General features: G+C 43.7%; 1 protein-coding gene across 10 annotated transcripts in view; it reads right to left on the reverse strand.

Annotated features, from left to right (window-relative positions):
* Positions 1-9,542: 9,542 nt before the first annotated feature.
* Positions 9,543-15,606, reverse strand: part of SPATS2L (spermatogenesis associated serine rich 2 like) — a 159,975-nt gene continuing 153,911 nt past the window's right edge. For 9 of the 10 annotated variants that reach the window (XM_054585866.1, XM_054585864.1, XM_054585869.1 and 6 more), the window contains 2 exons: positions 13,102-13,322; positions 9,544-10,405 (listed from right to left, as the gene is read on the reverse strand). In XM_054585866.1, the coding sequence (XP_054441841.1) occupies positions 10,013-10,405; positions 13,102-13,322 (614 nt within the window). In that variant the 3' untranslated portion in view covers positions 9,544-10,012. Of the gene's footprint in view, positions 10,406-13,101; positions 13,323-15,606 lie in introns of all 10 variants that reach the window. The other variant, XM_054585872.1, reaches the window with a different exon arrangement.

The raw sequence follows: 15,606 nt of genomic DNA on the forward strand, positions 1-15,606 counted from the left end.
AGGGTACTTTTTACTTAGTGCTTATCATTGTACTTGCATTGTTTTGAAAGAGTAAAGTAACTATATTCAAAACATTACTTTTTACAAAATAAAGTAAAACTTTTCCATAAAAAGTGACATTTTCTATTACTGTACTTATTGTTAAGCTTTGGAGCCCTTTAGTAGTTTGAAAGCTGGTCAATTTATATAGGTTATCTATTTCCACCTCCAAAATTGCTTTCCTGTGTAGGTAATACATGAAATAATTAAACCAGTTGCAGATGGCTATTCAAATACCAGCAGCCTTTTAAAACAGGTGGTTTATTTGGCTGGGAAAAAAAATGAACATTTAGCTGAAGAGTCATGAATGACATTCCCTGTAAATATATAAAAATACTCAGTTACTTTTGAAAAAATACTATTGTAGGGAATCCAGATATTCTGAATATCAAAGACCATGGTGAATTTTGAAAATGTCCAGTTAGGCCATTATTAATATCGCTTCATCTAGGATATTTGGAATCAAGGATTTATATAATAAAATATACTACTAATAAACATGTTTACTTTATACATAATAAATAGTTATCTGGGAAAGAAACATGTTGAAGATTAATCATGGATGATTCAGTCAACAGCCTTTATTTCTTTGCACCAAGTAATTTAAGGTGTAGCCTAGTTAGCACATTTAGCCTTTGTAAGAAGGGAGTTTTTGGAACAGTTACGGGGCTAAGGTGCAGCTGAGGTGGGAAGCAACAAATGGTCCCATACGGGTGTCAGGAGTTAAAGTCAAATTCAGAATGTTGGAGTGACCTGAACCTTACTTTGTTTGAGGTAGTTCCCTGGGGTTCAGGTTAACTTCACGTGAAAACAACATTTTGCTTAATACAAGACCCTGTAAACATGAAAGGGTTGGTAATTCATCATAACCCATTGTTCTTCCTGGAAAAAATAAAAATTAAAAAAAGGAAAGCATGGTGTATAGATATTCAGTATTATTACTTTGGAGGAGTAAGTTTATGTAGAAGTTGAATCAAGGGACACAACAGAAATTCTTACTGGTAAGATATTAGGTATTGTTCATATAAAAAAGGGATAATATATTCTGCCCTTCCAGCTACTCTCTCTGTTGAAAAACTGGTTTGCCCTGATTAAAACTGGTTATATCATGGAGAGCCTAGGGCTGGCAATGGCACCTAGTGAAGGGTTGGTTTTGTTTTTATTTTTAAATATTTTTGTTTTAGTATTGCTTTATGTTATAAAGTATTTTCATATATTTTACTTCATTGTGTTCAGTACAAAAACCAAAATGAAGCTAGTCTTCCCAAGTCCTCAAAGATCACGAAAATGAGGTTCGGCAAAGTGAAGGCTGTACAATAGTAACAGCCTCTGCCCCTCCACTCCGGCCCCCCCCACGTGGCCCCGTAATCTGATTTCTGCAGGATGCCGCAGGATCACTGACCACAGGATAAGCTGGAGGGAGGAAGTAGATGTGAAAGTGTGACTTTGTTTAATATTTAAGGTTTTTGAGCAGAAAGTATTAATATTGGATGACATGTCTCCTACTAGAGAGGGCCTCTGTCGGCTCTGTACCTGGTGTACAGTAGGCCTTCAGTAAAGTTCTGAACAGTTAGCGCACCGTCCCCCTCAACCCCCCGGGTATTTTAGAAGGTGTATCTGGTAGCAGTCTTCAGGGGGTGTGGACCCTGATTTGCCACCATGCAGAGTTTATGTTGTCACAACAAAGTGGAAGTTCCTCAGTACTGTGATTATTGCTCATGGCAACAATTACCATTAGTAATGACCGTAGCTGTTACATAACTTGTCAGGTTGTTTAAAGTAAGTCAGAGACATGGATCACAAGATCCCAGTGAGGTCGCTGGTGAGTGTTGTCTGACTTCTGAGAGAGGAAAAATGCAGGCTGGCCTCCTTCCTGTTTTAGTGCTCCGGTCTGGCTAGAATTGCTGATGCAATTTCTTTTTCATTCACAGACTGAATCCTGTTGCTTCCTTACCAAGTGCTAACACTGAAAAGAATTGTTGATTCACTTTCCAGTGTATGGTTAAATACAGTATAATTATTATCCAGCTATACTTTGTTTTTTAACATACAAGTCACATTTGGCTTTACCTGAGAAGTTGTTCATAGAAAAAACTTTGATTTAAATGGAGTTTTGAATATGCACAAGTTGTTCTGTAAAGGGAAGAATACTAACATTCACATGAATGTAAGGTTGCCTTATAAAGAATTATTATACCTGCAATCCCTTTGAATAGCTTTAATCTACATTTGGTAGGATGTTGGTTAGATACTAAATAGAAAGTATGAAGCTGATAAGATGAAGGGAAAGTGCTCCTATAACAAATGAAAAATATTTTTCAAATGATTTCCATGTGTGTATTCCTAAGTTGAGTAAGAATGTTCTAATTTTGGAAAATACTGTCGTTTTCCCATATGCCAAAACTTTCCCTTGAAAACTGTCAACAAGTTACTGATTCTTTAGTCAGTGAAGAGTGGATGAGTGATTCTTTGTTGAGGGCAGCAGTTAGTATGCAGGATTTCAATCATGTAGTGCAGCCAAAAAAGGAAACTTCAGGAAGAGCTAACAGAAGAAAAATTGGTTTCTAGCTGTTTTCGGAATTTCATATTCGCGGAATTTGGTTGGCGGTGCAGCCTCAGAGGGGACATTTTCACTGTCACCCTGTCAGCCTCATGAGACACACATGGTTTACATTGTTACAGAAAAGCTAATTTTTCTTTGTTCACATGTGTTGCCTCAGACGGCACATACGCATTTTATGTTAGCTAAATGGTTTCTGATGAAGGTTGTGGCTAAGACAGACAGAATTTTATGGTGATCCTTCAGTCATTATTCTTGCCTTGCTTGTTTATTTAACAACTTTTCATCTTATAATGTTGCTTCTCAGACTTTTCATTTCCTTTGTTTACCCTAACGCCCTCATTACATTCATAAAATTTTGCTCAGCTGCAAGAATGAGTTTGGGGGCCTGAAGCTTAGAAGAGAAACTCATTGTTAAACAGAGAGCATGTTATAGAAAGAAAAGGTAGCATAATTTTGGACATTTTCTTTCAATAGCTGCTCTTGCAGGAACTCATCCTTTAATTCCTCAGTTTGGAAGATGTGGGAACTCAGCTTCTGTGTAGATGACACAATAGCCCAAGGACCTCAGAGGCTGAACTCTGGCTGTGGGTTGGACAGTCTGGATAAGGGAACCCACCAAGAACCCAGTGTAGCTGGAGGAGTGAAGCAACACGCCTTTGTTTGTCTTCTCCATCTCTGCTCCCTGTCTCCACTTCCCTTGTACCCTCCGGATCAGGGATTTCAGCAGTGACACTACTGCCACTTGGGACTGGATAATTCTTCATTTTGGGCGACTGTACTGTGCTCTGTAGGATGTTGAGCAGTATCGCTGGCCAGTACTCCCTGCCTCCACTGTGGCAATTAAAATGTCTCCAGACTTTTCCAAGTGTCACCTTGGGGTGAGGGATGGGCACAAAATCGATTACCCCCAGGTGAGAACCATTGTTGGGTGATTTGACCTGAGCAAAATAACTGCCTCCCCTGGGGGGGGGAGGGGCAAGGACGAATGAGGGGGCGTCGGAGCTGTCAGTCACAGGCAGGGCTAGAGCCGTGGGAACTGAGGGGGTGGATGATCCCAAAGGAAGGGTGCCTCAGGCTGGCCGGTGAAGCCACCCGTCCTATTAGCTTCCACTCACATTTCTGGTTGCGGTGTAATACTAGAAATATTTTTGTTTGCTCTTCTGACTAACTAATGAAAACTCAGATGCACTCATCTAAGCCCTTATGTAGTAACTTATTTAATACAGCAACTCTATTATGCAGGCGTATTATCATCCTCATTTACCAAAGCACAGAGGGGCTTGGGAAGCTGCCTAGCAGCTAGTCGGGGAGGATGAGGCAAAGACCGGATTCACACGTGTGCACCTTCCTTGAGTCCAGGCCCTTGGGCACCACATTAGGGCCTCCTGTTAACAGGGGCTCACTCCATTCCCAGACATGAGTAAGGCAGACTTAGAGCCTCTGTATGCTGCAGAGTTATTGTTTATTTACCAAACGTTCTTACAGTGCTCTCTGAACGATATGCCCGTTACCAACTCTTTGCTGCTTGGCTCCAGATCCACTCTTTACTGCCTGCTTGTGATCCTGGAGCTGGACCCTGCGGGCACTTGTCTTTACCCAGCTGGCCTTGTCATTGGAGGGACACTGCAGGAGAAGGGGGCTCCTTCCGAGTTTAGTCTGTGTCTCTGTGCTCTGGCTCCTGCAGCACTTAGTTAAGCGTGGGACCCCAGGGGCCCTCACCCCAGAAAGTTTCAGTGGCAGCATCCAGTCCCCGGGGTCCCCTGCTGGCAGCCCAGATAATGCAGCAGCACTCCTGGGCAGTTGCCTGGCGAGTTTGGCAGGCACACCAGCCAAATACCCAGTTCCTTCAATGGCATCCCTGCAGGTGGGCCCTGGGGTGGGTCAGCCCCTCTGGGGGAAGCGCCCTCGTTCTCCAGTGTCCCGGGGGCGGCTCCCACTCCCAGCACCTCAGTGAGCTGCTTGTCCTCCAATGGAACACGGCCATGTCCTCCCCCGTGCAGTCAGAATCTCGGCCTTGTGGCCAGGAGTGGGCAGGAGAAGAGAGGCTCTCCCAAAATTGTCCCTTCTTTGGGCACTCCACCTCATTGCTGGATACAGCCTCAACTGTCCCTGTATTTGCTTTTTCTGTATTCTTTAGTAGGTAATCCCCTGTTACTAGTTATTCATATATAAAAAATGTATAAAGGAGTGTGTGTTTGTATGTGTGTGTGTGTGTGTGTGTGTGTGTGTATCCTTCCCCATATAAATTTATAAAGCTTCCCCATTCGTATTACTCTGTGGTTGCTATGGTTACTAGCCCTGTGTACCCACGGAGAATCTGAGGTAACAAAGTGTTTAGAAATGTGCCCAAGTTTAGACAGCCAGTAGTAAGAGGTGGTGGAGCCTGAATGTGAATCAGGACAGTCTGCTATGAGGGTTGGAACTTTAGCTGCTCTGCTCCCTTCCCATCTTCTCTGGATTATTTTGCACAAGTCTTTTAGATTCCAGAATTTTCTAGGGGTATTGGGAGTTGACCACTCTTCCATATCTGCTCTCTCTTCTTTCTATTTATTGAGTACCTACTGTGTCTCAGGCATTGTCAAGGGGCCAGCTTGCTACATGATGATGGCAATTTATAGAACGTGTTTTCTCAAAGATTAGGACTAGGAAAATATAGTTCCAATTTAAGTATCTAAAGTTTAAGGTAGTTTTCTGTTTGACAAGAAGGCTTTTTACACTAATACTTTAGGAATTCTTTGTTCCTGTCATTTTTTTTTTGCCAGAAATCTACATACTTTCTCAGACAAATGAACATATTTGCTTAGAATTTTTTATTCTCTAAAATCTGTGTTTGGCAGTTTCTCCTGTGAAACTTGAACTTAGTGATAGCACCAAAAGCTCTGCTGAGCCGCGGGAAGAAGCGGAGTTCACAAGCAAGGAGGCCTGTGAAAATCAATCACCAAAAAAGATTTGTAAGAACCTCGAGTCCTGAGAGCACCACTGTGCGCTTTCTCAGATAGCAGGGCTAGACCACACTGGAGTGCTGGTGCCTGAGGGACCGCCGAAATGGGATTAAGCGCTGCTTTGGCTGATCTGCCTCCAGGGACTGGGGACTTGGTTCTTGGAAACTAATAATAGAAAACTTCCTTAGGATTTAAAAGCTTGTTGTCAAAAGCAAAAGTGAAAAAAAGAATTCCTTATAATAGCTCATAATGAATTAAAATTGTGCTTCAAATTATGAGGTAACAAGAGAATCCCTGGGACTGAGCAACTCTTCATAATTTCCTCTCATAAGATGAGAGCTGTTAAGAGAATTTGGTACTTTCAGGAAAAAGCTGGAGCAATGTATTAGCCAATCAAATTGTTGTTATTAATTATGATCTTTGGCTATTTAATAGTTTCCTTAGGAAATTTTCGAGCAAGTGACTGGGTCTTTCTCTTTTGCTTCATTGTTGGTACCTGGGAGCAATCTGGAATCCTAACCGACCTGGGCCTGAATTTCAGGTATGGCCTCTGAAGCAAGTGTGGTAAAAAGGTGCCATTACATAGTTCCCCGATGGTGTCACCAGAACGTCCGCTGGGAGACTGCAGTCCTACCACGTCTAGACACAAGAGGGCACTCTAACCAGGCTGTACAACACAAAGGCTGGGAGCGATGGAGGGGAGGAGGAAGCTCAGTGAAAGGTGGTGTTCAATTCAGGCGTTTCTCCGTCTAATGGCTGTCTGTTTTGTTCCCCCTTCTCCTCAGTTGCCCCAGGAAACGAGCTGTTCAGACCCTGGATTCCCTCTTCTCATGGTTAAATAAAAATTGAGGCTCAGACGTAAGCTTTCAGAGTGTAGAGAGCGGGACCAGTGAAATGACGCTCGTCTGGTCAGGGTAGGATAAAGCATATAAAACAAAATGGCATCACTCTTGTCAACCAAGATGGCTGACACTTTGGTTCAAGAAGGAAACTAAGTCACAGCAGGTGCCCTGCCAAACGCCTGCCGGGGTGGTGCACCCAAAATGTCGGCAGAGAGGGCACACCTCCCGATAGAGCGCTGGGAGCTCTGGGCCCCACGCCACGGAATTTCCCAGCTCAATCGGGTGCCAAGGACTTGGGTCTCATCGAGGTGGACTTAAGAGCCACTAGCGAGATAGCAAATCTCCCCCCACGAGACACTGCTCGACACTGCTCGGGGCCTAGCACTGCCGGAGGCTCTGCGTGACTGAGCTCCGGGACTTCCACGCCGCCGGAGGCACTGCTCCAATTGCACCAAGACACAGGCTTGTCCTACCACCGATCCCGCTTTGGCCTTAGAACCCGTCAGAGCAGATCTTCTTTGCGAGGCGCTGATGGCTCACTGCCTGCTGCGCGCTGTCTCCTGGGCCTGGGCCTGAGACTCTGGAACTCTGCGTCATTAATCCCCTATTGACTGTTGTGTGTTAACTGTGTGCGATAATGGACAGGATAGAGTATTAATGTAATGTCGATGTTCTACCTCGTGCGAACCTGCATTTCATAAACGCTGAGTTTGAGCACAAGCTCTTGTGGCTCTTGTTTTCATTCCTTGCTGCTGCTGGGTATAGACTCAGCCTGGTGACCTACTTCCCCTGAATGGGAGGTGTGCCCTGACTTACAGGAAAGTGAATGTAAGGTGACCTTCCTCAAGAGGGACGGCCTACAGGGGTCGTAGTGAGGGTGCCCTTGACACAGAGTCAGAATTCCCAAATCTCTTTCTTTGGCAAAAATATGTAGGTCACTTTTGGTCTGGCAGCTTCTCTTATTAGCCTCTTTTGATGTTGCTTCCCAAAGAATGTTTAATTAGAATCTCTTTTTCTGATGTCAGCAGAATTGAACTGCTCATGAACTGAGCCTTAAACTGGCTATGGCGTGTTTCTGGTTTCTTCCCCCAAACTCTTGTATGGCCTTTCTTGGGGCTGAGGTTTGTACTGATGGGGGTTTAACTTTCTGAGCCTTGCTGCATTCGGCACCCCCGGGAGAGTCTCACCAGCACAGAGCTGGACTATGTAGAGATTTTCAAATGAAATGTAAACGTGAAATGTAATTGGGAACCCAACCAGGAGGTTTAAATTTCACAAATGGAGTCTTGATACAACATAGGTGAGATTTGAAGTTATTCCATCTTCATGGGAATTGAAATGTTTTAACCTCTGCTAGAGAAATGTTCAAGAAAGAAGACTCTCTTCTGGCTATTGTGCATTAAGTAGAGAGATGAGAGCATTCGCAGCCCATGGGTTTTTAAAAGGGGTTTGAAACATTTTAAAAGAATGGCTGAATTTGACCCAGATCTCTAGGGTCACACCAATGGTTCCACTAGAACAGATAAATAATTTAGTAATAGGATATTTTAATAGCCTGACATTGGCACCCAAAAACTGAAATGCAAGCTAGTAAATGCTCACATGCCCAGGGTCTACAAAAAAGGCAAAATCTAGGAAAACACATAGTCTGGTCTGAACATTTTCTAGCATTGTTTTTTGTTCCTTTTCAGTGAACTGGGAGCATTTGCTATGCGTTTAGGAATGCGTTTGAGCCCTCTTAGTCCCTAGAGCAACTTGAGCGAGTGAGTCAACGTTGAGGGTGACTGGGTCCAACTCTGCCAAAGGCAGGTGCACTCCTGACCTGGGAAAACCCATTGTGTTCCTGTTGCAAGGATTACTTGACTCATCTTTAAAGCTGTCACTTATAAACTGACATTTTTCATTGGTGAGACATATCTTGCCACACACAATTTCTGCAAAGTCCTTCTGTCTTGCACAATTTAAATTCAGGGCCTCAGATGGAGTAAACGGGGAAGGCAGTGCTGAACATTTATCTTTCTTATTTGAACGGACAACTCTTCCTTCCTTCCCGGAATGTGCCTTAACATTTAAAATTCCTATTAAATCTCTGGGTACACCCAGAGACCTCAGAAAGCCCTCTACGGAAAGAGCAAACATCCTCTTGCCCTTGGCAAAGGAAGAAACGGATGCTTGCGTGGTGTGCAGGCTCAGCTGATCAGTGGAAGAGGACTACTGAACCTCAGCTGCCAGAAAAAATGTTAATGTTGAGCTGAAAAATAAGCACTTGCACTTGAAAGAGATGAACAAATCTGTAGGACACATGGAAGTTTGGTGGGAAGGGGTGTCCAAACTGAGTTGCCCTGCAGTCAAAGAAAGGGACTGGGGGCTAGTTGGGGTTTGGCTCCCCTGTATCCATTCTTCCTAATGTCACATGTGCTTCTGGAGAGCTGCCCACACCCCAGCTCTGGAGGGGGGGGACCTGATTAGCCTCTGCTGATTAGTACATCTCATTTGCTGCTCCCTCCCCAGCTTTGATGATTAGATAAGGGACAAGACTATCAGCCGTGCAGACGGATGATATGCAAAACCTTTGCTGGGACTCCTGTGAAAGACGCTTGTTCCATGAGGATGCTATCAGGGAAAATTTCCTCTTCTTCCAGACAGTGTTGGGGATGAATTTGAATCTTAAGAGTGAGGTGGTCATTAGGAGCAATGGTCATTTGCGACCATTCTGAGTGCAATGTGAGTCTGAGTCTAAAAAGGAAGAGGGAATTGAGATAAGAGAGAGCCCTGATCAAATTGGACACAAGATATACTTGTATACCAGCCTTTTCAGTCACTGAACCAATAAATTTGCATTGTTTTAAGCTAGGCTGAGCTGAGGTTTATGTTACTTGCAACCAAAGTTTCAAACTGCTGCATAACATCTAAGGTGACTGGGGTGCATGTCCGTGTATATGTGAGGTACGTACTGGCAGGGGCCATTGGGTGGCATTACTTTTTCTGAAAAGACTACTTGTCCTAAGAGAAACAGTATTGTACAGAGCTCTGTGTCATGACCTCTAGTCTCTAAAGTTTTTTTTTTAAGTACTACACATACATTTGGTAAGAAAGTGGTCATCAATGAAAGAAACAAGCCAGGTGTCAAATGCAGCATATTTTAATTTGTTTCAAATAAAGCAATATATGTATATATATATATATTTCAGAAAAACACCAGATGTTAAATTCTACAAAAGCGCATGTGTCTTCAGCAGATCATGTTTGTCTGATCAATAAGAATTTTTTTTTCAACATTAACTCTCTAAAGACGATCAATGGACTGACATCACTGCTACAACATAGGTTGCTACTGAGCCTCTGATCTTTAGCCACATGTTGATTTTCCTAACAAATGAGTAAATACTGCCTGGCTAAATTGCTGCAATGTCTTGATGAGAAAAGCATCAACAGATCAAGCAAAGCCGTGAAAGTTATGAAGCAAGCTAGAGCTGATTATTAGAATTAGTAAAAATGATTAAGAGAGGAGGACACAACCCCATAGGGTTTGTCTATTCTGATTGACTCTCTTTTGGCAGCGAATTGGGTCAGCACCTCGGGCAGGGAACCAAAACTGAGTGAAAAATGCTTTTTTGTCTCCTAGCTCAGGCCACCAACGTCACCGCTGGGACTGAGAGAACCGCGGCGTCTGTGGAAACTTCTATTCTCGTGGGACAGAGATTGCACTGTGAAACCCTGGAGATGTTACCCCGGAAAGGCCTCGCCTCCGAGTTGTCTGTGGCGTGCTGCCTTCGGCGGGGCTTTTCTGAATGGACAGGAGCCTCGGGGATCTTGGTTCCCAAAGAGGCCTCTTGATTTTTGTTGCCGCCTTTGTTTTTGGGACGGAAGCCGTTGTGTGGCTGTCTTCTGTGTTCATGGCGGTTGTTGCCCTTCGCCATTGGATCAGCGTCATTACCACTGCCCTGCAGCCTGGCAGACCCGTTTAGTCTGTTATGATACTGAGGATTAAATCTTCGTCTTTGGCTAGAAGACCCATTCTACATTAAAAAAAAGAAAAAAAGAAAAAAAAGAGAGAGAGAGGAAGAGAGAGAGAGATAGGTATTAGATGCCAACAGACCACTGATGACACCAGTAGACAGCAGGGAAACCAATTCCCTAAACCACAGTTAGCTTTTTGTACACCCCAGAAGAATATGACGACGTGCAAATGAGGTCAAGCTGACAAAATCCTCCATCTTAAAAGGACAGTGGGCTGTCTTGTAAATGAAACTCTGAGGAGATTACTGATATTGAAAGAGAGGTTACAGAAATATAAGGCAGACAATTCAAGAACCAGGCCAAATAAAGTAAACTTCAAATATAACAAAATGAAATGTAACACAGAAAGAAGCAGGGCCATGATGATTCTCTATGATGAAAATTTTGGGGACATCCGGTACAGACTACGTATCCAAATTCTTGTTGCCTATATGTAAAAAATGTAAAATTCTGTTTGTAATTTTTCTTCTCTAAAATAGTTTTTTCCTATTTTATTTCAAAATAAATATTATAGTTCAGAAATATTATCTTGGGTAAACACAGGGATGAGGTGAATCCAACAGATCTTGGTGGGAGGTGGAGGCAATGTGTATTTTCACAGAGGTAATTCGTTCTTCTCCTAAATGTTGCAGTTCTCAACCAACAAATTTTGAAGCACCAAGTGAAAAACTGGCTACCTTCAACAAATCGGCAACCAAGACCATAAAGGGATGAGTAGAAAGAAAGCAATGGGTTGGCATGTCTGTGCCTGTTGAAGGGAAAATTTTTTAAATTCCTTCAGGTCAATAATAGCCAACATTTATTGAGCGCTCACAGTGTACCAGGTGCCATCTCGTTTATCACCACAATCACCCTTTAATATAGTTGCTATTATTTGTTTCATTTCATAGAGGAGGAAGATAAATTAAAGGGACTTGGCCAAGGTCTTCTGTTAGAAAATGGTGAAGCTATTCCCACTTTACACATTGTCTCCTGACAAGATTCACAGGTAGGCTGTCACATGAACACAGACCTTTATTGCAAATCCAATGTCTATTATTAAAATTTGTAATTTTATGAGTTACAAATACATGTGAAGTTCTTAATCTGTGCACTGTGACTATATAGTATAGGTGAGGGCAGAGCCACCCCAATCCAATTCTGGGCTCAGGGAAAGAGCAAAAAGACTGGCCCACATACCACCTGCCTGGACACTGTGTCTTCCCACCTCCGGCTCCATCACACATTGTGAGGGGCCCTTGCACACGTGAACGCGGGCACTCCGGCCTGCACACCCAGGCTTTGTCCTCACCCCGACAAAGAATCACCCTTTGGACGTAGGGGTCTGCAGACTGGTAGCGTGGTTTGCTCTCAAGAGGACGTATTGAGACCACCACCAGGGAAGTGGTTGCAACAGAGGGTAGGCTTGGGGCCATTTAGGAGTAGAATTCCAGGATCTCAAGTACTTGGAGCACTTTCCATAGGGAGAGGACAGATTTTGGGTTGTCTCATCCCCTTGGTCTCGCTCTGTAGAAAGGGCCGTGGCTGTGGGAGGCCCAGGAGGGGTTACTCTAAAGCACACGGCCCAGCTCAGGGTCCTTCCTTCCGGGCGTGTACAGTGTTCTAGCTTAGGTATTTCCACTAAGCCATTGCCTGCAACATTTTGCTGAAAAATCCAAAACAGTGAGCTGAAAAGAATCTATGTAGATAACATTTAATCTGGCCTCTTTTGCTTTTAAGGAAATTGTGAAAGGGACTAAATTTTAGACTTTTAACAGGGGTTTAATAATGAGCAAAGAACAAAAGCTGTGAAGATGGATTTAGATTACAAGAAAAACAGATTTGATTATGATCTTAAAGCTATGTGTGTACGAAATGCTCCTTGTTAAAATACAATTTTAAAGTCCATGAAGATATTCAGGGCCAGAGAAATGCCTGTCAGTGCCATTAATGAGAATTCTAAAGGTCCAAGACCACTAAATCCAACACTTGTTAAAAAAACAGCATTTTGGAAAGCTTAAATGTCTTTATAACATGCCTGGCTTCTGTAGCATCAAATCCCATTTCTTGTTCATTCTCTAATGATAAGGAGCAAATTACTTCTGAAGGACAGAGTGGAGACGCAGAAGGAAGACTGCCCTTTGGACACTTGTATTTTTAGAGGACATACTAGATAAGAATTAACAATGTCACTTTGACATGTGGTCTCTTTGCTAAAAGCCCAAGAGAAGAGAGAGTAGTTTGAACCAACTGTGGCCTCCTACAGATAAGCTAAACATAAACGGGAATTAAAGAATCTTAAAAAATAAATGTCGGATTTCTTTTTGCTCAGCATCAGGAGCCAGGTTCTGAATCCTGTTCCCATGTCTGTGTGAGTCCTTTCCATATGTGGGCCAGTGACGGGGACCTGGGGACAGTGGCACTCGAGGGCATGAGGAGCTGTCTCATTTAGGTGGATGCTTCGCTAATGCTGCTGGGAGCATGCAAAGGCCACTTCCTCCACATGGCAAGGCCCCTGTGAAGTGTGGACCAGAGGAGAACCGTGAGGCCAGGCCATGCACTGGGGGTTAGAGGGCCTCGGTGGGACCCCAGCAGGCTCTGCATCTAGCAGTAGCTGTTTTCTTCCTTGGCAAACAAGTGGTTGCTTCCTGGCCCCAAGGACCAGGGTCTGCTGGACCCCTGGAGGCAATGCAAAGAGCCTCCCCAGAGCGCTTACCTGCTTGCTAGGTGGCAGGGCCTGGTGAGGGAGGTCCGCGGTGCCGGGAAGATTGCTCACCATTTTGGGGTTCGCTGCTTTACCCTCGGCGGGCTTGTTGTGATTGGACAACTTTCGGGTAAAGTTACTCTGTTTTCCAGAGGCTGCTGTGTGAGCGGTCAGCAGCGGCAGCAGGGAGCTGCAGGGAGTTCTTGAGGAATAGTTGTTCTTTGGATGTGTAACTGCAACAAGAAAGCACGAGGCATTAAGGGCTGAGCCACAGACATGGCTGCTTCAGTAACTCATTAGGAGATGGAGAAATTGGCAGGAGCTTCATAAAACCATTACGAAAAGTTTTTAGTTTTAAAGATATCATTTGAAAGGGCACCTTGCTGCCTGGAGACCACCACATTCTTCTGTGAGAATCACTGAACTGTGATTACAGCATGATCATCCAAGTTGGGAGACGTTTGAAGGAAGTAAGACTTATCTGAGAAAGTTTAATATTATTCCTTAGGTCAAGAACCACCAAGGGAAGATAATGAAATCTTGAAGTGCCCCCTCGGCCCTGTCCATAGACGTGGATCCCCACTGTCAAACCCGCTCTTGCTGTCCTCGTCAGATCCCTCCTCCAGCTGAGATGCAGGAAGACTGAGAGGTACATGGGCCCTTGGCCCATCGCAGGCCATGATACTGCTCTGAGATCACATGACTGGGGTGACGATGAGTGTCAGGAATTTTGTCACCTGGGTTGTACATATCCCCTGACCACAGGGCCAGACAGAAAGCTGCCCTTAAAGCATCTTTTATGTTCCATTAGAGCTACATCATCTGGCCTTTTTATCAACTCCATTTTCTTCAGCCCCACTGCAAATCTGTACCAATTCCAATACTTAAGTCAATGCAGGCTAATCAGACAGGTCCCTGCAGGGCTCAGGCACATCTGTTCAGTGTTTATTATCACCATTCATGCTGGTTTTGAAAGGGTGGTTTCTGATGGGATGATTTCTACGTGATTACGCTGAACCGAGGCCAGAGGGAATCAATCCAAGGATAAAGTCATGATTCCCTTTCACAGGTCACCAGAATTTGACTGCCAGCCTGGAAAGCAAGACCTTTGAATTGTAACATTGTCACCAATTTTTAGAAGCAATTTTCTCTGCTACCTGTGTTGGATCAGACTTAATCCTAGGGTTGGTTCTTGCAGAGGATTAGCAGTGACTAGTGGAGATCAGAGGACATGAGAAGTGGAAAGAACAGGGGTGTATCTAGTCTGCTCGTTTTGCAGGTCAGGTGCGATGGCACACTGGTGGCGGTGCAAACATCCCAGGGGGTTGCAGTGGTGCTTGTGCTCACTAGATTCAGTTTCCTGGGGGTCTTAACTTCCTACAGCTCAGAGACCACTTTGCTTCTGGTTCAGTAGCTGTGCGCAGTCAATAAGATGAGAAGGAAAGGGCCTTGGACAACTACTGTCCCCAGCATGGGAGGCTGTCTTTCATGTGGACACTTGGAATTTGGTAAGCGATGGCTCCTCCCGCTGGATGTCACTGGGTGAAGCTGTACCTCCCCACCCCTCAGATCAGTGAGACTCACTAGGCATCAAGGTCTCCCTCATCATCAGGCTGAAGTAAAAACTAGGATGGGCAGTTAAACTTCCAACCGAGAATCAGACTGTTTACAAAAGCTGAGAAGGGCAGGGGGAGATGTCAAACAGATAGATTCTTTCATAAGGGAGGAAACGTATAGGAAAAAAAAAGGAAAATAATTAAAATCAGATAATTGCTGAAGATATGTGAACAAGGGTGTTCACAGCAGTGGTTATTTTAATGTAAAAGCTGGAAGCAACCTACATGCCCACAATCGGGAATGGTTGTGTTAATTTTATTTAAATAAATTATAGGTTAAATATATTGGCATGGAAAATAGTCAACCGTGTATTGTGAAATGATAAAAGTAAATTCTATTACTATATATGTATGCAGTATGGCATAGCAAATTATAATATGTAGTATAATATATTGATATAATTTATACAATAGACTGAATGTGCATAACAAGTGTGAAGATCCACCAAAGTCATGTCATATTCTATTTACTATAGTTCTGAAACTTTTATTTTTATTATTATTTTTTAAAATCTTCGCCCAAGGATATATTTAATTTATTTATCTTAGAGAGAGGAAGGGGGCGAGACAGAGAGAGAGAGAGAGAGAGAGATCAATGCGAGAGAGAAGCATGGATTGGTTGCCTCCCATATGTGCCCCAACGGGGGGCCGAACCTGCACCTTTTGGTGTACAGCATGACGCTCCAACCGACAAGCTACCTGTGGCCAGTTCTAAAAGTTCTGTAACTTTTAGATCAGGCTTATATTTTTTATACTCAGGGAAAAAAAAAAAAAAAAGACGCAATTTCTACTCTGACAAAAAAAAAAAAGTACAGCAAATCTTAACTTTCAGCTGACTGTGAAGCTGGGGACACTCCATGTCCCTCACTAGTCCTTCTTTCTCCTTTGTGGCTGTCCTTAA

The sequence above is a fragment of the Pteronotus mesoamericanus genome, unplaced genomic scaffold (assembly GCF_021234165.1).
Source record: "Pteronotus mesoamericanus isolate MK-2021 breed Mesoamerican mustached bat unplaced genomic scaffold, CSHL_Meso_final contig_90, whole genome shotgun sequence".
Classification (NCBI taxonomy): Eukaryota; Metazoa; Chordata; class Mammalia; order Chiroptera; family Mormoopidae; genus Pteronotus; species Pteronotus mesoamericanus.